This window comes from Microcaecilia unicolor, chromosome 12 (genome assembly GCF_901765095.1).
Source record: "Microcaecilia unicolor chromosome 12, aMicUni1.1, whole genome shotgun sequence".
In the NCBI taxonomy this organism is placed as follows: domain Eukaryota; kingdom Metazoa; phylum Chordata; class Amphibia; order Gymnophiona; family Siphonopidae; genus Microcaecilia; species Microcaecilia unicolor.
In genome coordinates, this window is record NC_044042.1 from 61,530,059 (window position 1) to 61,553,756 (window position 23,698).

Below are 23,698 nucleotides of genomic sequence, written 5' to 3' on the forward strand. Positions count from 1 at the left end.
TCCCAATCAAAGAACACGTTGCTTTCAAAATCTGCACTCTGGTTCACAAATTTATCTACGGTGAAGCTCCAGGATACATGACAGACTTAATCGACCTACCAACTAGAAACCCATCCAAATCAACACGAACGTACCTAAATCTGCACTACCCAAGCTGCAAAGGACTCAAATACAAATCAACTTACGCGTCCAGTTTTTCCTACATAAGCACACAACTATGGAACACATTACCAAAAGCCTTGAAAACTACGAATGACCACCTAAACTTCCGGAAAACACTAAAAACTAACCTGTTTAAAAAGGCAAACCCTACCGATCCAACATAAATGCCTGATCTTTGCAACACAACAAAACTAAAGAACGTAATAGACATAACACAACTCTTCCGCTGTACGATTCCTTAGTGTGGCTGTGCCACATGAACTTTATCTTACCACAACATCACTTTGTATTTGTTTACACCGGAGTCTGTAACGCCTCTCCAGTACTATGTAAGCCACATTGAGCCGACAAATAGGTGGGAAAATGTGGGATATAAATGTAACAAATTTAAAAAAAAAATGTTCTCACACCCCTATGCACTGTAAGTGTAACTTGAATTTATTGGGAATAAATATCAGTTAATTGAAAGCATTTGCTATGAGGAATATAGGAGATGTTTTCCAGCCTCTATAGATAAATAGTGCTTTGGCTCTCAAAACCCAGACACTCGGCGCTAAAGAGGAAATAGCTTACCTCTGGTTGTGTGCCACTTGGAAGAAAGCTACATAAGGCTTAGAACCCTGAACAATTCCCTTTTTTAAAAGATATCTTGTTGCCTGCTCAGAAAGGCCAGTCAGTCATCCTTTCAGGCATAACCCCCCCTGATGTCTTCCATGAAAGAAACCAGGTTTGTGCCATGCATACCTGAAGCTTTCTATTCAGTCAGAATTAGTAAAAAGAAACGCACAAATGGGCCTCCAAGAATGGAACAATCAAGAGTCCTTTAATAAACAGACCCAACACGGGCCGTGTTTCAGCATATGTACACCTGTGTCAGGAGCAATTTGAACAGGAACTGTTGAGAGACATACACAGGAATTGCATCAGGGAGCGCCTCAGCTCTTATATATTTTGCTCAGAAGCCCGAAATCAATCTAACAAAATAAAGGGCAGCAAATCACAGACCACACAAACCACACAGTGTATCAAGACGCAGTTTCATCTGTGATTTGCTGCCCTTTATTATTTTTGGATTGATTTCGTGCTTTTGAGCAAATAGATAACGTATAAGCACTGAGGTGCCCCCTAATGCAATTCCTATGATTGTATTCGCTTGACATTCTGAGAAATATACACTTACACCTATATCTGTGTATGTCTCTCAAGAGTCCCTATTCAAGTTGACCCCTGATGCAGGTGTATATTCAGCAAAACACTGCTTTTCTCGTTGTGTACTTTTGAATTCTCTCTTCTGCTACCCAGTCAGAATTTAGTGACAGAGGCACTCAACCTTGCATACTGGTGGTCCTGCTTCAGAGGTATCAAGACTATAGAGGTAAGAAACTTTACTCCAGAGTTCCAAACTTATCTTCATCACTCACTCACAGCAAATTGTTCGGCATCCCCTTACTCAAACTCAGATGGCAAACCTCTGGGGAAGGGAGCCTTAAAACCACATATATTTATCATTTCCAGTACTAAATAATGAGGGTCAAATATAGGTTAAGGTGTGGCCTCCTGTAGATGATGAAGCTTGTTAACAGATTTTTAGCATGGGGGGTGGTGGCAAGGACAAGGAAGAGGTAGCAGAGCTAGAACAATGTATATAGGTGCAACTGGCTGGACCAAATGGCTTTTCTCTGCTGACATCTACTCTGTCTTGTTTCACTGTGTTAAAAAGAGCTGGATCTGACTCCTAACATTACTGTTTTATGACTTAAGTACATTTTAATGTACTGAAGCTTGAAAATCCCAATGTGTATCATTGGCAATGGCCACATTTTTTATTGAGAGAAATCAGTGCAATTCCAAACTAATGTGATGCCCTGTTTGAGTTTGGCAGAATTTTGTTATGATACCAGGAAGTATCATGTTGGCTTGCCAGGAAATAATAGAGTGTATTGAGTGGACAAATAGCCCAGTGGTTAGAACAGCATGCTGAAAACTACTACTACTACTTATCATTTCTATAGCACTACTAGACGTACGCAACGCTGTACACTGGACAGTCCCTGCTCGAAGAGCTTACAATCTAACTAGGACAAACAAACAGGACGGCTAAGGGAATTACTAAGGTGGGAATGATAAAAATGGGTGCTGAACAAGTGAGTGAGGGTTAGGAGTTAAAAGCAACATCAAAAAGGTGGGCTTATAGCCTAGATTTGAAGACAGCCAGAGAATGGAGCTTGGCGTACCGGCTCAGGAAGTTTATCCCAGGCTATTCCTAAACCATGGAAGCCAGGTCTCAAATCTTGCTTTTTCCCACTCATGCATTTTAGGCCAGATTCAGTCAATGGCGCTAAAAAAATGGCACAAAAAAAAAATCAATGTTAAGCGTTCCTCTATAAAGGGCTCTCCGGTCTGAGTGGCCTATATAGAATAGTGTGTAATGATTCCAGTCCCCAAATTTGGGTGCTAGCATTTCAAACCTGGTGTTAATGCCGGCACTCAACTCATTTCATTTGGGTGCGTAAATGGCGCTGTTCTATAACACTGCGCCCAAATTTTCAGAACACCCCTGACCTACCCATGCACCTTCCATGGCCATGCCCATTTTTAGGTTGCATGCTACAAGATTTAGGTGCCAAGCGTTATAAAATAGCGTGCTGGCAGAGGCACGTGTAAATCCTAATTATGTGTTTATTTATTCTCGGTACTTGCTATACTGCAGTATGTCTATGAAAGTGACTATGCGGTTTACAACTCTAATTAGTACCAATTAACATCAATAATAATTGTTAGCATTCAATTATTGACTGTAATTGACTCATTAACTAATTATGCTGTGCGCATCTCAGGATTGCGCCTAAATTTGAGTGCCCAGCTTTGGTCAGCCTTTATAGAATCTGGGGGTTTGTGATTTATCAAGTCATTTTAGCTTCTGTTGCCTTAGGTACAGCTTAGATTGCAATCCTTTTGTGACGGGACCTACCTACTGTACCTTGTCTGTTCTTTCTGCTCATTTAGGAAAGTCTGTGAACGCAAATTTTTATGCAACCAAAAGGGCCTTCCATACTGCCTCCATTTCTTAAACTTAAACTGTATTGATTACTGCAACTTCCTTCTGGTTGATGGGAGGGTGGGTCTAATGAAAAGGCACCAGACAATATGAAACACAGCTGTAAAGATTCTCTTTGGAGCCAAAAAATTCAACCATGCTACTCCTTTACTTTACAAAGAGCACTGGTTGTCCATCTCCTTTTTAATGGCATTTAAGATTCTGCTATGACTCATTGGGTCTTTATCTAAGTTTACTGCAATACTTAGCCAGTCTCCTGCCATCATACACCTCCACGTGCCCTATCAGATCACCACAAGAATGTCAATTACACTTACTTTCACCTTGGGAAATTCGGCTCAAGGACACACAAAGTTCATCTGCCATCTAGCTAGGCCCTATTTCCTAGAACAAACTCCAAGTGGAAATCACCGGAATACACAATTATCAATAATTTTAAATGGCTTTGAAAACATGCCTTCTCATCCATGCTTTTCTCAGATACTACCTGTAGTCAAGTTACACTTTCCCCCGCTTGCTGGGAATCAGTCCCACCGTCTTCCTGGTTGGGGCTGTATGTTGTCCTATGTGTCCTTTGTTCTTGACGTTTTCTTTATTATTCACTTATTTTGACTACTGCAGTGCAGTCTTAGTGGGTTTGCTAGTAACTATGATTAAAACTTTGCAATTAGTCCAAAATGTAGCTGCATGGATACTGATGAAGAAACCTAGCTTAAATAACATTACACCTTGTTTGATTCAATTGATTCAGGGGCGTAGCTAGGTGGGGCCATGGCATGGGCCCCCACAGATTAAGCCCTAGCCCCCTCTACTTTTGACCCCCCCCCCCCCCCCCCCGCTGCCAACTCTTCCCCACCACTTTCGATCCCCCCTCCCGCCAGGTACCTTTGCTGGTGGGAGTCCCCAACCCCCGCCAGCCGAAGTCTTCTTCAGCACTGGTCGACTCCGGCGCCTCTGCTGATGATCTGTTTCTGACTCCTGACATCCTGCATGCACGTCCTGCATGGGGCTACATACAGGACGTGCACGGAGGACGTCAGGGGTCAGAAACAGATCAACAGCGAAGGCGCCAGAGTCGACCGGCTCTGAAGAAGACTTTGGCTGGTGGGGGTTGGGGACCCCCGCCAGCAAAGGTACATGGTGGCGGCAGGGGAGGGTCAGTGGCGGCAGCGGTGGTGGGGGCGGTGGCGGGTCCAAAGTGGTGGGGGGGGGGGTCGGTGGCTGGGGGAGGCGGGCTAAACTGTGCCCACACCTCGGGCTCTGGATCCCCCTCCTGCCGAGGTCTGGCTACGCCCCTGCTACACTGGATCTCTCTAGGGTATCGTGTTAACTATAAAGCATTGTTTATGGTATTTAAGGTAAAACTGAATTTATCACCAATTTATATATCATTAATAATATAGGGGTGTGTTGCTGATCATCCAGTTAGAAAGTGTCTCAAGAATACCCTTTTTCTTCCATTGATAAAGGTCGATAGGTTACAGTTACTCATACAAGAGTTTTCATGGTTTTTGCACCCTGCTTTTGGAATACATTACCTGATGATCTGAGGGCTCTGAATGATGTTATGGTTTCCATAGGTCTTTGAAACCTTATTTGTTTAGAAAAACATTTGTGCCCTAATTCTATATATGGCGCTCAAAATTACATGTGCAAATATGGGCACATATACAATTTGCGCACACAATTTTAATTAATTAATGAGCCAATTAGTGCTGACAGTTGGACACCAATTATTAATTATTGGCGCTAGTTGGAATTAATTAAAATTACACGCACATCTTTAGGCACCAGGATCCGCATGTAAATTTTACATATGTAACGGAAAAGGGGGCATGGCCATAGGTGGATCATGGGCATTTCTGGAATTTACACTCATTTTTTTTAGAATAAGGGAAATATGCACCTAATTTAGGCACAGGAATTTACACCAGGTTTTACTTGATATAAACCCTCATGCCCAAAACTGGGCACAGATCCTACTGCCAAATGCCATTCTTTAAACTGCACCTAACTCTAAGCGCCATTTATTGAATAGCAGTTAGTGATAATTTTATTGGCGCCAAATTTGGGCGCCATTTATAGAATTGAGTCCTTGATTTGTAATGATACAGTTTTATATTGTATGTTTTATTGCTGCATATGTTTTATGTATTCTCACCTTGAACCATGGAGAGTTAGTGGGTTATAAATGTTGCAAAATAAATAAATTAACAAATAGGAATTTTACTGTGTAAGCTGTTCATTATTTAAAAACTTGTATAAGCTGTCCTTGGTATTTCTGTCCCGCTGCCTGAGTGATCCCCAGATTTTCAGATATTGCCACTGAAAATCTGGTAAGACGACCAAAGCCGTATCTGCTAATGCAGGGGTCAGTGGGCAGATTCAGAGAGAAGCCAGAGTTTATCCAGTTAGCTTCATATTCATACCTCTAACCAGAGAACACAGCAAATAAAATTAGGACAGTCTTTTTGCTGCCTTACTTTACCCATTTTGTTATATGGGTAATGATTTGAATATTGGCCACACCCGAATGACTTCTGGCAGCCGTGCAAGTGTCAGCTATTCAATGCCGGTGCCCAAATTAGACCTGGCATTGAATATCTGGGTCAAGTTCTGCCTATAGCTGTCTGTGCCATGACAATCACTGATCGCCACAAGCTGAATATCAGCCCAGTAATCTCCTCAGAGTTAGCAACAAATCAGAAGACAATTTTCTGCTGCAAACAAGAGAACACATATACAGTTAAGTTCCTGACTGTTGAGCTAGCAAGAAGTGGAAGACCCAGTATGAGAGTAAAAACACAATTAAAAAGATGAATTTTAAGAGCTACCTTAAATTTAGAATAGACAGTTTCTCTTCTGACCTCAGATTATTCCAAAGCAGAAGTGCTAAATATGCAAAAGCTGTTTTACATGTAGCATCAAAAATTAATTGCCAGAGTTGGTGAGCTTTTGTACATCTGATTGGCTGGACAGACATGTATGATGTGAACAAAGCAATAAGATAACCTAGAGTACTCATGTAAAAAGCTTGATAGATAAGAAGAAGAATCTTAACCTGAATTCAGTAAGGTATCGGTAATCAGTGCCACTCACCAAGAAGGATCAGCTTCACAAAAATAGATCTGATCTCAAAGCGGGGACACTGTAAACCTCTTCAAAAATAAACCCAGCGCTAAAACAAATTTTCTTCTTAACTGTTTTATTGCAAAGCTCTTGAATATAACAGACCGATCGACAAGGCCTTGTTTCACAACTGCATCAGGGACAGTCGTCAAGCCAAACTTTTCTCCATCTAGTTCACATCATGAAGAAGGAGCGTAACGTGATCAAAATTTCTTAAACATGACACAATCCCAACAACTGTATTTTGAATAGTTTGGATCCTCTTCAGCAAAGATACCCTAAGATATTTGCAATAATCAATCCTGTTAATGACCAACTACAAATCCTTCCTATCTAGCCAAGGTCTTTCCATAGTGTAAACTGCTTTGCTGTTCTTTCTATGAAAGTGGCCAATCAAATTCAACAAACCTTCCACCTTAGCCTTCAACATGAATATGTTTAGTTTAATATTTATACACTGCAATATTAACCATAAAATGGGAACTAGGTGGATAATGCTAAGCCCAGAAAAGTGATGCTAGATTGACATATCTGTGAGGTGTTTTATAAAGGAAGACACTACAACCTGTTGTTTTCTTTTTCAGGTGGGCAAAAGGTGGCCGCATAATTAAGGAAGCCACGGGTGACACTTATGAGGTGACTGTGGACCACACGTACTTCTCTGACCAAGTGTCCTGTGAGGTGACCAATTCCTTAGGAAGTACCAACGTGAGCAGGACTGTGGATGTATATTGTAAGAACACACAATCACTTGAAGAGCCTAGATTACCTAGATGAGGAGGATTATTTCTGGGTGGTTGTGAATGGGTGTAGAGAGAATTATGGGGGAAGGGGTGAAATTACTTACTTTCTCCCCACCAGTGGCATAGCCACAGGTGGGCCTGCACTTAGGACTCAGGCCCACCCAACAGTAGCACATGTTTAGCGGTAGCTGGTAGGGATCACAAGCTTTGCCAGCAGAAGACTCCCCCCTAATGGTAATGAAAACGCTACTCTCCACGATACCGGCACCTGCACATGCTCAGTTTTCAGTGCATGCCTGCTGCAGACTGCCAAGGTGGAAAAAAGCGTTTTCCCGCCAGCTGAGATATTTTTCTGGTCGTAGTGGGGGAGTGGGGGGCAGAACACTTGGTGCCCACCTACTTCTTGCTTAGGCCACTGCACTGCCACCTTTTGGAAAAGAAACAAATAATGTAAAAGGTTGAGGAGGGAAGGGGACAGTGCCGCTCCTGGATCATGCTGCCTGGAGCATACCACTTGTTTTCGGAGTGCCAAATTCAGAATTACCGCCCGGGGCATGCAGTAGCTGGGCAGTAATGCTGATTTGGCATGCGCCGGACACGCATAGGCCTTTACATGCCTTTGTAAAAGGGACCCATAGTTAGACATGAGCATTTACACCAACCATTTGGCTGGCATTAAGTACTCGCATCTAAAGTTAGGCGCATAAATGTGGATTTATGCTACTATTCTATAATGTGCAATTGCATTTATAGACTCCACAGGACCAAATTCTATAAATAGCTCCTATAAAATATCTCTATAAAGAGATATTCTCATCCCCACCAGTGCTGGCCTTCCGACAGCCACCCAACTTAAAGCACAAGCTAATTAGAAGTAAGCTCCCAACACAGACTCAAAAAGAAGAGAATGGCACACATCCTTGCAATATATCCAGCTGCAAACTATGTCAAAACATTTCACAGGACCCCACGGTCATTCACAAAGGAAAAATATTCAACATTAAGGAATCTTTCACGTACTCATCTTCCAATGTGGTATATATCATTCAGTGTAAAAAAATGCAACGAAGGATGCTACATTGGAGAAACAAGTCAGATGCTAAAGAAGAAATTTAATTTACATAGACACCATATGAAAAATGCTAGAACCAATCAGGATGTCACCTCTGTGGGGCAGCACTTTACAAAACCAGAACACTGTACCAGTGATTTCATGGTAAGAATCCTGAAAGGGAATTTTAAAACAATACAGGAACGTAAGACCTTTTAAGTCAGGATAAAACCACCTAGGAATAGATGGTTCACAGTAGGCTCAGGAAGACTTCGCTATGTGCACCAGAGGCATCCGCCCTCACAAGTGTTGCCCCTACAGAATTCTTTTGCTCCATTACAGCATGGTGATGATCCTGAAAATAGAACTGAGGCAGAAGAGAAAGAAATGAAGTTGGAACAAAAGGATATGAAGGTACCCAAAGAGAAAAGACAACCCCAAATCACAAATGTTGAAGCATATACCAGGAAATGTACATGGAAAGCGATGGCCACAAATGCTCGCGTCTAAGCAATAAAGTTCATGACCTTCAAGCCCTGATGTTGGAGGCAGACTTAGACATTGTTGCAATCACGGAGACGTGGCTAAATGGTTCGCATGAATGGGATGCAAACATACCGGGCTATAATCTGTTTAGGAAGGATAGAGAGAGTCGTAAAGGTGGAGGAGTAGCTCTATATGTGAGAAATGATATCACGGCGACTGAAATGACAGGGACCTGGGGAAAGGAAGAAGCGATATGGATCACCTTAAAAAGAGAGGATAGAACCTCTATACTCGTGGGTGTTGTCTACAGACCTCCGAAACAATTGGAGGAACTAGATAAAGACCTGATCGCAGATATTCAAAAGTTGGGAAACAAGAGAGAGGTGCTGTTGCTGGGAGATTTCAATCTGCCGGATGTAGATTGGAAGGTTCCGTCTGCGGAATCGGAAAGAAGTAGAGAGATCGTGGATGCTTTACAAAGCGGTTTGCACAGACAAATGGTGACGGAACCCATGAGGGAGGGAGCGACGCTGGATCTGGTGCTCACAAATGGGGATAGCGTGTCAAATATCCGAGTGGGTGCCCACCTGGGCAGCAGTGACCATCAAACGGTTTGATTTGATATTACAGCTAAAGTGGAGAGCGGCCACTCAAAACTCAAAGTTCTGGATTTCAAGCGTGCTGACTTTAGTAAAATGGGGGAATACCTGAGGAAGGAGATGATGGGCTGGGAGGAAATACGAGAAGTGGAAGGACAGTGGTCCAGGCTGAAAGAAGCTATAAATAAGGCCACAAACCTTTATGTAAGGAAAGTAAATAAAAGCAAGAGAAAAAGGAAACTGATATGGTTCTCCAAGCAAGTGGCTGAGAAAATAAAGGCTAAAGAGTTGGCGTTCCAGAAATACACAAAAACTAAAGAAAAGGAACACGAGGAGGAATACAGGATGAAACTGAAAGAAGCCAAGAGAGAGATACGTCTGGCGAAAGCGCAAGCGGAAGAACAAATGGCTAGAAATGTAAGGAGGGGTGACAAAACTTTCTTCAGGTATATAAGTGAAAGGAGAATGACTAAAAAGGGAATTGTGAGACTAAAAGATACTGCGAACCGCTATGTGGATAATGATGAAGAAAAAGCAAATTTGCTAAATAGATACTTTTGTTCTGTTTTCACAGAAGAAAATCCTGGAGAAGGACCGCGATGGACTGCAAAAAGTATAAATGAGATTGAAGTGGATAGAGCACCGTTCACGGAAGAGTGTGTGTATGAACAGCTTGAAAAGCTAAAGGTGGATAAAGCCATGGGACCGGATGGGATCCACCCCAGGATATTGAGGGAGCTCAGAGAGGTTCTGGCGGGTCCTCTTAAAGATTTGTTTAACATATCCTTGCAGACGGGAGAGGTTCCGAAGGATTGGAGAACGGCGGAGGTGGTCCCTCTTCACAAGAGTGGTGATAGGGAAGAAGCTGGAAACTACAGGCCGGTAAACCTCACTTCGATTATTGGAAAAATAATGGAAGCGATGCTGAAGGAAAGGATAGTGAATTTCCTGGAAGCCAATAAGTTGCAAGATCCGAGACAACATGGTTTTACCAAAGGGAAATCGTGCCAAACGAATCTCATTGAGTTCTTTGATTGGGTGACAGGAGAAGTGAATCAAGGACGAGCTATGGATGTAATCTACTTAGATTTCAGCAAAGCTTTTGACACGGTTCCCCACAGGAGGCTCTTAAATAAACTGGAAGGGCTGAAGATAGGACCCGAAGTGGTGAACTGGATTAGGAACTGGTTGACGGACAGAAGCCAGAGGGTGGTGGTGAATGGAATTCGCTCGGAGGAGGGAAAGGTGAGTAGTGGTGTGCCTCAGGGATCGGTGCTGGGACCGATTCTGTTCAATATATTTGTGAGTGACATTGCCGAAGGGTTAGAAGGTAAAGTTTGCCTATTTGCGGATGATACTAAGATCTGCAACAGAGTGGACACCCGGGAGGGAGTGGAAAACATGAAAAAGGATCTGAGGAAGCTAGAAGAATGGTCTAAGGTTTGGCAATTAAAATTCAATACGAAGAAATGCAAAGTGATGCACTTAGGGAATAGAAACCCTCGGGAGATGTATGTGTTAGGCGGGGAGAATCTGTTAGGTACGGACGGGGAGAGGGATCTTGGGGTGATTGTATCTGAGGATCTGAAGGCGACGAAACAGTGTGACAAGGCGGTGGCCGTAGCTAGAAGGTTGTTAGGCTGTATAGAGAGGGGTGTGACCAGCAGAAGAAAGGAGGTGTTGATGCCCCTGTATAAGTCGTTGGTGAGGCCCCACCTAGAGTATTGTGTTCAGTTTTGGAGGCCGTACCTTGCGAAGGATGTAAAAAGAATTGAAGCGCTGCAAAGAAAAGCTACGAGAATGGTAAGGGATTTGCGTTACAAGACGTATGAGTAGAGACTTGATGACCTGAACATGTATACTCTGGAAGAAAGGAGAAACAGGGGTGATATGATACAGACGTTCAAATATTTGAAAAGTATTAATCCGCAAACGAACCTTTTCCGGAGGTGCGAAGGCAGTAGAACGAGAGGACATGAAATGAGATTGAAGGGGGGCAGACTCAAGAAAAATGTCAGGAAGTATTTTTTCACGGAGAGAGTAGTGGATGCTTGGAATGCCCTCCCGCGGGAGGTGGTGCAAATGAAAACGGTAACAGAATTCAAACACGCGTGGGATAAACATAAAGGAATCCTATTCAGAAGGAATGGATCCTAAGGAGCTTAGCTGAGATTGGGTGGCAGAGCCAGCCGGTGGTGGGCGGCGAGGATAGTGCTGGGCAGACTTATACGGTCTGTGCCAGAGCCAGTGATGGGAGGCGGGGCTGGTGGTTGGGAGGCGGGGATAGTGCTGGACAGACTTATACGGTCTGTGCCCTGAAGAGGACAGGTACAAATCAAAGTAGGGTATACACAAAAAGTAGCACATATGAGTTTGTCTTGTTGGGCAGACTGGATGGACCATGCAGGTCTTTTTCTGCCGTCATATATCATTTACTATGAATGATTAAATATTTTGACACCCACCAGACAAGACTTAACAAAGATCTGGGTTTTCTAGCCCATTAGAAACCATAAAATTGTACTGCTTTGTCACCCTTCTATCTTCATGCATATCTCCCTATCCCTCATCCACCCAACTGTTCCTGTCTCTCACCTATCCACCCCCATCCTGTTAGACTGTCACTGAAATGCTTTGATGTTTCACTTATATATACTGTCATCTACCAACATGTGCTTATTTCCAGTCTGATGAAGAAGGCCAACCTTTGATGACCATAACCCACTCAGGTTTTCAAGATTTCCGGAATGAATATGCATGAGATTGATTTGCATGTACTGCTTCCATTTTATGCAAACAGATCTCCTGCATATTCGTTGTGGAAATCTTGTAAACCTGACTGGGTTGCCCACCCTGATCTGAAGGATGTGGTGAGATACAAAGGAGCTGATGGGTGCTGGGTTCAATATGGGCCTATGCAGAACAATGCTGCCTCCCCTGAAGTATGTGTCCCTGGTCTCCCTACAAAGTGAACAGTGCCAGACCATGTAACCCATGGGAAATTCTTTAGTAGCTGATCAGAATTCTGGGGAATAACCTGAGGGTCACTGTGTGGAAGAGGATTATAGCAGGACATGACTGGCAGGGCAAATTTGCCTGTCCCACCCTTAAGGGGCAGGATTGAGAGTACAAAAGGGCTGAGCGGGAGGTAGCCTGGGTCTTTGGTTACCCAACCCCCACTGAGACCCAAGGTGCCAAGGGGGATCCCAGACCATAAGGACTAGAGATTCAAATAAAGGGAATCGACCCCTGCTTCAGAGCAGAGGTTGTCAGTGGAAGAAAAAGCCTGTCGCCTGAATCAGGAGAGACAAGAGATATTGGGAGGCGCTCCTGCAGAAAAGGACACCCTGGGGAGGCGAAAGTGGGAGCGGAGAAGAGCCTTCAACCATGATAAAGAGTAATAGGAATAGTGGGACTGACAGCGAGATCAGTCTCAAGAGGATCCAGCAGGAAATGAAAACTGGAGGGGTCCTGAATATTAGGAGAAGTGACAGCCTATACAGTCTGGGATGGGGCAGATTGGTTGAGTAAACTAAACAGCAAACCTCAGGAAGTTGGAGGAATTATAATTTGCCAAACTTGTAAGTAGTATACATACATTGACCATTGCCAACTTTTCACTTTTTCTAATATACTGCTTATCAGTATTTGAATGTCTAAATGGTTTCCATTTCAGAAGTCAATAATAAAAAAGGTAAATAGTTTACATATCAAGGGAAAACAACTAAGACCAGGTACATACACTAGAAAAGTGTAGGTTACATAATCAAAATAGTAAAATAACTCAGTTGCATAGACAATGATACAATTTAAAAATGAAAACTAAGCACTATCACAGTGAAACAAATGGAAGGAAAGATGTGTGTAGGATATGAATAACAATGCAAGAAGCCAGTGCTGCTGCCCGGGGCTACAAAGTCAGCAATTGTAAGTAAACAAATTAAAACATTATTAGTTAGATTCAAAGGCCAGTCAAGGTCTTTAGGGCCCTCTTAATTTCTTTTAAGGATGGCTCCACACAGATGTTAAAGGGTAAACTATTCCAAAGGGTGGCTATGCTGAAACAAGATCAATGAGTGCAACCCAAATGAATCGTTAAATGAGACGAGACAATGAGCAAATTCTGTAGAGATGAATGAATGAAGGAGGGCAGAAGGTATGTAAGGAATTAAAAAGGGTAAGTGGCAAACCTGAGCAAAGTGTTTGACAAACCAGTGTCAGGATCTTGAAAGAAATTTTAAAAAATGAAATCAGGCGCCAGTGTTCTTTCTCCAGCAGTATTCTGAATAAGTTGTAAACATCTAATATGCAACAGTTTAAGTCCATTATAAAGTGAATTACAATGTACTGTAACTGCAATGTGGTTCAGGGATTCTGAGGCTCAGATGCAAGGCCTTAAAATCTAATTGGGGGGGGGAGGGTTAATTCAGGAGGTGGAGTCACATTGGATGGTTCTAGGAAGGGATTACTTTTGATTGACGGGTCCTGGAATGAGCCTATAGTTGTTTGGGGGGGGGGGGTTCTGGAGGGGGCCTCCACTTGTTTGGGAGGGAGGGAGGGAAGGGAGATCATAGGACATACTGGCCATGATCTGGAAGTTCTGTCAGCCAATATTCAGTGCTGGCACCTACTTAGTTAAACGAACATAGGCCCCTGTTTGCAAAGCCACGCTAGTGGCTGCTGGTGCGGCAATGCTGACACAACCCATTCACTTTTAATGGGCTGTGTCGGCATTGCCGCATGGCTTTGTAAACGAGGGGGGGGGGGCTAGTTAGGACTGCTTTATGTGTGGTCCTATCAGCCCCCGTCATTATGCTGCCACACACACTGAATATTGCCACCCAGATAACTGTTGGCTCCTTCCTGATTCTGCCCCTGGTGACGTCTCTTTCATGCCCAGTTTCCAGATGGCTGGTTAGTGCCCATATTCAGCAGCACTACCCAGTTATGTGACACAGAATATCAGCAGATGGACCCTTGAGTGCAATTTAAGCAGGCAGGAGCCTCTCCTGCCCACTTAAATCGCTTTGAGTATCGGGCCTGCAATTAGTTTCCATCCTAGCTGAGGATTCCGGTAGGTAGTTAACTTTCTTGTTCTTCAATCCTACCTCCAAGTCAACACCTATAAAATCAAGAGTCCCACTAGGAGTAATTTCCTGCTCTTTCAGGATCTTCTTACAGTATGCTTTGGTTCTTTTTCGTAGTAGGTGTTTTTTGGGCTCTATCACCACACCACATGCCTTTGCAAGACTCATTTCTATTTCCAATAATGGTAAGATATCTTATATTCATATCTTTTGGGGGGAGGGACATATCTAATTCACAGGTCTTGTTCTGCCAGAACCTTTTATAATTCATGTACTCCTAGTTTTTCATACACTTTGTGGGAATGGGGTAGCATTACTGGACTTTGAATATGGAGAGAGGCACCTTTAATTCCAGCCACTTTCCCCATGAGCTGAGTGGCCTTTCCTTCGGGACATAGAGCTACATACATTAGCACATGAAGATTTCATTACAAAGTAGATTCCCATATACATGTAGATTTATTTTATTTAAATCAATGTACATCTCACGTTATCTTCAGATCTAGGCAGGTTCCAAAATAACATTATTGTCAGGCTTCTCACAGAAGCACAGGGTTTGTGAGCCCTTGGACCACTGCCGTGGAGCGGCAGTGGCAGGCAAAACCACCCCCAAACCAGAGGCAAGGCAGAACAGGACTGGAACCCCAGACTGGAGTTGCAGCAGAGGCAAACAGGCTGGGACAGGCAGAGCAGGAACAGCTAGACTTCACCTGTGCTTGACCACCATTCCCCAGGAGTTGAGCCCCTGGGTGCAGGCGGCTGGTAGGACTTACAGGACAGGGCAGGAACTGGATACCAACAGGAAACACACAACAGAGTCAGAACTAAAAGCTGCCAGGCAGCTACTAAGACAGAAACACAGACAGGTGAGAGTCAGGACTGAAAGCTGCCAAGCAGCCACTAAAAAGGAACACAGACACAAGACAAGGAAATGCAGACCAGAAACAAGACTAGGAACCAAGCAATAAAACCAAAGCTAACTACACACAAACAAACTAGAACCAGGCAAGAAACTCAGACTAGAACTGGACTAGGCAGAAGTGCACAGAGCACACCCACATACCAGGGACCTTAGACGATGCAAAGGCAAACACAGAAGTTTCCAGGTGGCTAATAAAGCCCATCAGCAGCTGAAGTTCAGATGCAGGAATCACAAGGCAGCTACGGGTGCTGTTCAGGCACAAACAAGAAAAGCAAGTCTGGCAGCCTGGAAGATCCGGACCGGACTGGGCTAAAGACTGGAACGTGTGACAGTTCATAGCAGCCACCGGTTCAGGCCACCAGAGGGCGAGGTGAGCACAGACAAGGAAACAGTCACCACCGTGACAATTATATAGATTGAAATAAATAATCATGTAAATAAATTAAAATACCCATCTACAGAACTAAAACTGGTAAAAACAAAGCAACAATTTAATGGATAGTTGCCAGAATCACTTCTGCCCCTCTCCAAACCCAACTCCTTATTAACTGGAGAAAATCTGGCCATTTAGCAAGTTATGGCTGAAAATATCCAGATGAGCGACTTTCACATTAACCCTGGATTCTATATAGCACGCCTAGAGATAGCGTGTATAATTTAACAAGCTTAACAAGCTAATGAGTGCTGATAACATCACTTAACAAGCAATAATGAGCACTAATTGGCACTGATTAGCATTTCGGTGCACCACTCACTAACTACTACTAGTGCTACTTATCATTTCTATAGCACTACTAGATGTGCGCAGTGCTGTACACTTGAACATGAAGAGATAGTCCCTGCTCAACAGAGCTTAATGATGTGCGCCAAACTTCTAACGTGTGCAGGCAAAAAGGGGCATGGTTATGGGCAGGGAAATGGGCGTTTCATAGGCATTCTGAAATTTACATGCCTAGTTGTAGAATATGGCCCAGTGCACCTAAATCTACGTGCTGCGATTTACACCACATTTTCACTGGTGTAAATGGATGCTCGTAGATTTATTTATTCATTCATGACATTTATACCCCTCATTAGCCCGAAATAATGTACAGAATATAATACAAATTACAATAACTTCAAGAAGCAAATTAATACATGTGCAGTAAGTAACCAGGGAATTAGACTATCTCAAGGACAAATAATTAAGGGTGGATAGGTGAGAGCATAATTAGGCAGGACTAGATGGGAAAGGAGATTAAAGAAAAGGGTGTGGATAAAATTCTTTGTATTCAGAAAGACCAGACTGAAGAAATGTGTGTTTAGAAGACTTCTAAAAGTTAGGTAATAGAAACAGAGAAATATGACAGCAGATAATCATCTGTAAACTTGATTGATTTAGGAAGAGAATTCCAAATTTTGGTGCCTTGATAAGAGAAATCAACAAAGTGAATTGTTTTATATATCACATTCTTACAGATAGGGAAACGTGAAACAAGATATTCTCTAGATGATGAAACAGCATTATGAGGGGGTAATTTAATAAGATTATTCATATTTGATGGGGCTTGACCAAACAGGATTTGGTGATTTAGGTGCTGAAATATCAACTAAGCGTATTCTATAATCGGCGCTTAAATCTAGGCACCGATTTTCCTCTTTAGCTTTCCCCAGAGCGGGTTCCTGAAATAACATCATGCAAATACAGTGCCAAATATGAAATTGATTCACACAATATGTTTGTTTGTGTGTGTGTGTGTGTGTGTGTATGTATATATATATGCTGTCATTTGCAATTTTATATCCAGTCAGATCCAGTACATGTAATGTTGTTTGTGACATTCTTCAAAAAGGAATTGCTTTCAGAACTGCAGGAGAATGTTACAAGAACACTGGACAAAGCTTAGGAACCCTTTTACTAAGCCGTGTAAGCATCTACGCACGCAAAATGCACGCCAAAATGGAGTTACCGCATGGCTACCACGTGGCTCTTGTGGTAATTTCCTTTTTGGCACACGTCTGATACACGCGTCTGAAAAATATTTTTTTTATTTTCGAGCTTGCTGAACAGATGCTCGCCTAGTGGCATTTGGCGCACTTAGGTCATTACCACCCAAAATGGACGCGTGGCAATTTTCATTTTGCCTCACGCCCATTTTCAGCAAACATTGAAAAAAAGGCATTTTTTACAGGTGCACAGAAAAATAGATCGGCGCTCACCCAAAACCCGCACCTACACTACTGCAATCCATTTTTCAGCACACCTTTGTAAAAGGATCCTTTATAGTCCAGTGGTATAAACTGGGTTCATGACTTGCCACAGATTTTATTTCAAAATTACTCAGAACATTGTGGTCACTCTTTTGTTTTAATTCCGTGGCCTGAATGACCTGTCTATTGCATAGACAGTCTTTGGGGGAGGGGGGGGAATGAGGTGCTCTTTCCGAAACCTCTTCATGGCAAAATCAGAATTCAGTGCCTTCTGTAGCAAGGTGTTTTCTGACCTTCTCTGCCAAAGGAATAAATCTAGTCCTTTTTGTTTCCTGCTGCCAACCTGCCGACATGAATTTCAGGCAAACTGCCCTAGCAGCAAGATGCTTCATCACACCAAAACATCTTTAAAACGATGCATGGTCCCTGTGAATGCTGGGATCAATAAAAGAATTCAGCCAAGCAGTTCTTAACAATTGCCCATTTGGAAATTTGACAGAAGGAGATCCCTATAGAGAAAGCATAATAGAAGAAAACTAGTGAGCTTAGGGTTAACAACTGGCTTTCTTTTACGCAGTACAGGCGAGCTGGTCTTGGTTGTACCTCATTACACCCCTGTCTTTTTATATATTTTTTTTATTTCTGCATTTGTACCCCACATTTTCCCACCTATTGATAGGTTCAATGTGTTTAGAGTGGTTGGGAGGAGGGGCTGGTGGTTGGGAGGCGGGGATAGTGCTGGGCAGACTTCTACGGTCTGTGCCCTGAAGAGCACAGGTACAAATTAAAGTAGGGTATACACAAAAAGCAGCAAATATGAGTTATCTTGTTGGGCAGACTGGATGGACCGTGCAGGTCTTTTTCTGCCGTCATCTACTATGTTACTATATGTTTAAATAATTACAATTTAAATAGAACAATGATGTTTACAGTTGTTAAGTATTTGATAGGCTGTATGTGGTTTATACATGCTGTATGTGAAAATTTGGGGAATTTGGGGTGTCAGAAGCCTATTTCAGTTGTGTCCATAGTCCAGTGGCTTAGCCACAGGTGGGCCTGGGTGGGCCAGGGCCCACCAATTTAGGGCTCAGTCCCACCCAACAGTAGCACACGTTTAGCGGTAGCTGGTGGGGATCCCAAGCTCAGCCAGCTGAAGACTTCCCCCTGATGGTAACGAAAACACTACTCTCCACGATACTGGCACCTGAGCATGCTCATTTTTCAGCACATGCTTGCTGTGGACTGCCAAGGTGAAAGAAGTGTTTTCCCACCAGCTGAGATATTTTTTGGTGGTGGTTGGGGAGGGGGGAGAATACTTGGTGCCCACCCACCTCTTTCCTAGGCCCACCCAAAATCTGCTGTCTGGCTACGCCCCTGCCATAGTCATAGTCAGTGTTTTCCCGTGATCTGTGTGGTTAGGTTGGTTCAGTAGGAAGGAATTTTCTGAATAAATGAGCTTTCAGGTGTTTTCGGTAGGTCAGGTAGTTGTCCGTGAGTTTTAGGTCTTTCGGTAGTGTGTTCCAGATTTTGGTGCAAACGTAAGAGAAGTTGATAGCGTCTGCCAACTTCTATTTAAGGCCTTTGCATTTAGGGAAGTGGAGGGTTAGGTAAGATCTCGCTGACTTCGTTGCGTTTCGGATTGGTAGATCAATTAGGTTGGTCATGTAGCTCAGTGAGAGGCCGAAAATTATCCTGTATGCCAAAGTACACATTTTGAATAATATACATGCTTTGATTGGTAGCTAGTATAGTGCTTGAAGTAAGAGTCTAGCACTTTCGTATCAATTTTTTCCTAATATCAATCTTGATGCTGTGTTTTGCACTGTTTGTAGTTTCTTTAGTTTTTGTTCTTTGCACACTGTGTAGATTCCATTGCAATAGTCCGCATGGGCTGGCACCATGGTTTGGATCAGAGCGCGGAATACATCTCTTGGGAAGTATTGTTTAATGCGTTTAAGCTTACACATTGTGTGGAACATTTTCTTTGTAGTGCTTGCATCCTGGTTTTCTAATGATAATACACAGTCTAATGTGATTCCTAAGATTTTCAGTTTGTCTGAGATAGGTAGAGGTGATCCCAAGGCATTGATGGTTGTGTTCAGTATTGTTTGGAGATGAGAGTATCCGGCAATGTGTTTTTTCCCTGTTCAGTTTCAGCTTGAAGGCTGATGCCCAGGTCTTCATGGTATTCGTGCTGCTCTTGATTACGGATGCGATTTCTGATGGGTTATTTTTGACTGGGATAAAGATTGTAACGTCGTCAGCATAGATGAAGGGGTTAAAGCCTTGTTTGGATAGAGACCTGGCTTGTGGTACCATCGTTAGGTTGAATAATATAGATGAGACTGGTGAGCCCTGTGGAATGCCACATTGCGCTTTCCAAGGTGGAGAGCTTACAGAGTTTGACTTTACTTGGTAAGACCTTGTGGTCAGGAAGCCCTTGAACCATGTAAGCACCTAGGCCGCTTAACTATACGGGTGCTGGCTGTGAATATTAGGCAGGCACACACATAACTTTTTTTAAAGGTTCCCCCAACAATGCCCCCTCCTTCCCTCCCCCCTCTCCAAGCCAAAAGGCAAGAGGCTCCCCTCCCTAGGATCCCCCCCGACCATCCAGGTAGACCCTCCCCCCAGGCATACCTTTATCCCTGGTGGTCCAGTGGTGGTCGTTGGCAGCCTCTTGTTCCTGCCCCTTGCGGTGCCGATCCACATTGGCTGCCGTGAGAAGTTGTGGCAGCCATTTTGGATCAGTGCTACATGGAGCAGGAGCGAGGAGGCTGCGCTTCTGCCCCCCCAATGACCACCACTGGACCACCAGAGATACAAGTAAGCCTGAGGGGGGCCTACTTGGACAGTTGGGGATGTTGGGGATTCTAGAGGGGCCTTCTTTCTGTGGGCTTGGGGAGGGGGGTGGGAAGGAGAACCTTTAAAAACATTTTGTTTTAATTTTGCGGGTCCCAGCCCAATATTCAGCCATTCCACATAACTCTTACATGAGCCCTAGTTGAATATTGGCCGGGCCCACCCCACCCATATTTAGCTCTGGATATTCAGTGCCGGTGTCCAGACATGGCTCAACACTGAATATTGGGGTGAATTTAGCCTGTGACAGTAAGCATTTGCAAAAATGCTGACCATCACTGTCTGAATTTGGGGGAGGGGGGGGGAAGCTGCGCATGAACCAGAAAAATATATTCCCTGCCTTGCCTGAACTCATGTATCCCTAATCTAGGACCTTCTCAGAAAAAATGATTTAAGCAAGCTTTAAATGCTTATAAGTCATTCAAAAAACATTGATTTTTCTTTTCAAATTATCTGTTTTTGATCTTGTGGAGTACATAATGTTATTATTCAGGAGCAATCATAAGCAGTTGTTTTAGCACAGGCCATAGGCAAGCATATGATTATAAAAGCTGTTTTCAGGGTTTATGTCTATGACACCTGAATTCCTCAGAGAAAGACTACATGTAGACTAATGGATATATTATGTGTTCAAATAGTATACATAGATGAATATGGACAAAAAAAAAGCAAGGGGGAAAACAAATTAGCATAAAATGAGACTAAAGTGACTTGAAAAAAGAAAATGAATGGCTATTTTGATCTTCTAATCAACAGAGTGCATGAAAAGTTGGTACATACTGGATAATATAATTTATTTAGCTACTTCTTTGTGATCCCTCTCTTCTGAACAGTTGGACCCAGGATGGCAACAGAACCGCAGTCTCTTCTAGTGGACCTGGGCTCAGATGCAGTGTTTCATTGTGCGTGGACAGGAAACCCCTCGCTAACCATCGTGTGGATGAAGAGAGGCTCTGGAGTGGTAAGCGTCAGACTGTGGACATAGTTATATAGAGCCTCATTATACATAGAACATAGAGATTAGACATCTAGGTCAGGATGTGTTTAGTTCCAGTGGTATTTTACAAAATGATCTGATGAGTTGAGCCTTTTATAAAAATGTACCGGAGTGCATATGTATGTGCCAGCATGTACAGTGAGAGCAGCCATTTTGTAAAAACACATATTGAAAAAATGAGTGGCACGGACCTGGCGGCTTCCAAATAGAAATGTAGTGATGTTGCAACTTCTGTGTGTTAAGTGGCATGACTTCCACATGTAGCTGCCCAGTTTACAAACCTATGTGTGTAAGTGCCATCAATTAAGTAGAGACACCACAATTCTAATGCAGAATGACTTCCTTAATCGCCCATGTAATGCCCTGACCAAAATGAGCGCTTTTAAAAATCCTATGAATGCTTTTGAGCTGGTGTAAAAGTTGACTGGATATTTTTTCCCCTTATACTTGTATTCCCTTTCTAAAATGTAGATTTTAGTCATACCCAAGCCACGCCCCATGAAATCTCAATATGGTGTATTTACATGTATAAACAATATACATATGTAAATGCCACTATTTGCACGTGAGTATGTTTCTCAAATAATGGTCATAATGTCAATTTCATGAGGTATGTAGGCTTGCTGCTCTCATCCATAGCTTTTAAGTTCAATAGTCCTTTTGTAGATAGGGCCAGTACTGCAGTCTGACCAGTGGTGAATTTCTGCTAGGACATGGCAAGTTGCTGACCCAGAACCTTTCTGAACTCGTTTCCTTTCCCCTCTGCTTCTCTAGGTTCCTACATTACTCCTGACCCCTACTATTTCTTTTTAGAAAATTACCACCTTGTCTGATACGCTTCCCCAGTGCTGAAGATATTTGTATTTTGATTTCCTATCCCACAATACACCAGGACAACATACTAAGTAAACAAATATGACATGGGGTTTCATTAAAAGGTCTATGTGTGCCTTGGTTTCATTGTAGCAGAAATGTCCCAAACCTTCAATGTCAAAATCATTAATGGAGCACTTTTAAAACCCCACAGGGTGCTTCCAGGCCCATATATGGTTGCCAACTACCTCCAGATTCACCTGACAGAGTTGATTCAGTCCTGGGCTTACTCCAATGCATGTAGGGACTTGTAGTATGACTTTTTTTAGGGACTCCAGTGGGGAAATCAGAACCACAAGTCCCTGCATGCAATGGGGTAGGCCAGGACTGGATTTGTCCACACAGAGGCCTACCATCAGATTTTCAAAGAGAAACTTCCCATGGATTCATATTTAAATGGGCAGTTAAATCTCTTGTTCAGGGCTAACGGACCATTTTCAGTGGCATATAACTAGTTAGTGCCACTGAAAATGTCTGGTAAGCGCCTAAAGTAAAACCGGCTATCTTGGGGGTGTTCCGAGGACAGAGTTGGCACTTGGCCAGTTAAGTACCAATTTTCAACACTTAACCGGCCAAGGTCATAAATAGAACTGCATAAAAGTCAATCCTGTCTGTATGTGGTTCGTCATAGCCATCATAGTGATTGATTCTTGTCAAAAGAGCAGATTTTTTAATGAGGGAGCAGCACGACAATGTCATTAAGTATTTCTAAAACTTCCTTTTGGTTAATGCTTGGTTAGTGTGCTGACTTATCTGATAAGTGACCATTGGCTTTTACTAAAAGAGGCGTATTAGTATCTTTTGGTTGACTGCAAAGTAGTTATCTCCTGTGTACTTTAGTCTCAGTTCTTTGTTTTAGTCTTTAAAGTTGATTGTGGATTCCTGACAGAGAAAATAAACAACATTTTTTTGACGTAAGGCAAGCGATGATCTATTGCTTTACAAAAAGTATTCAGGTGCCAGCTCTTCTTTGTCTTTTCTTCAAATTGCATTATGCAATACTTCTACAGGTCAGTTGAGTATTATACCTGTTTTGAAATGGGCATTGGCCACCATCTTGAGTAATACCACACCTTGACATAACAGAACTCTGCAAGTGGTAATATCAGAAACACACACACTAGAAATTCATTAATTTCTGTCATATTATTTTTCAGAAGTACTGCATTTCAGAGGCAGCCTATTTTTAGACATGTCAACTTTTATTTTAAGCAGCTGCAAAAACAGTCACAATTGATTTACAACATTTATTTTAAAGCAACTATTTTATTCCAACTTCAGCAAAGCTGTACTTCAGCTTAGTTGATTGAAACCTGCATAATGATACTTAAACAGTCAATATTCAGCTACCACAGTCAGCGATCTTTTAAATACTGACCATAGCAGTTAAATTAAACATGGTCATTCAGCCGCATTATCCCAGATTCTGAGAAGTGCAGAATGTTCAGGTATAGCAGTGAGTGCTGCAGCGATACAGATAGAAGTAATATTCAAACTGCTGTCTAGATAGCTATCTGAGGGGCCCTTTACTAAGCCGCG

At 42.8% G+C, this 23,698-nt stretch overlaps 1 protein-coding gene across 1 annotated transcript in view; it reads left to right on the forward strand.

Annotated features, from left to right (window-relative positions):
* Positions 1-23,698, forward strand: part of KIRREL3 (kirre like nephrin family adhesion molecule 3) — a 1,393,929-nt gene that overhangs the window by 1,267,284 nt on the left and 102,947 nt on the right. Inside the window, exons 8-9 of the mRNA XM_030221488.1 lie at positions 6,934-7,082; positions 21,123-21,250. Coding sequence (XP_030077348.1) covers positions 6,934-7,082; positions 21,123-21,250 — 277 coding nt within the window. The remainder of the gene's footprint in view (positions 1-6,933; positions 7,083-21,122; positions 21,251-23,698) is intronic.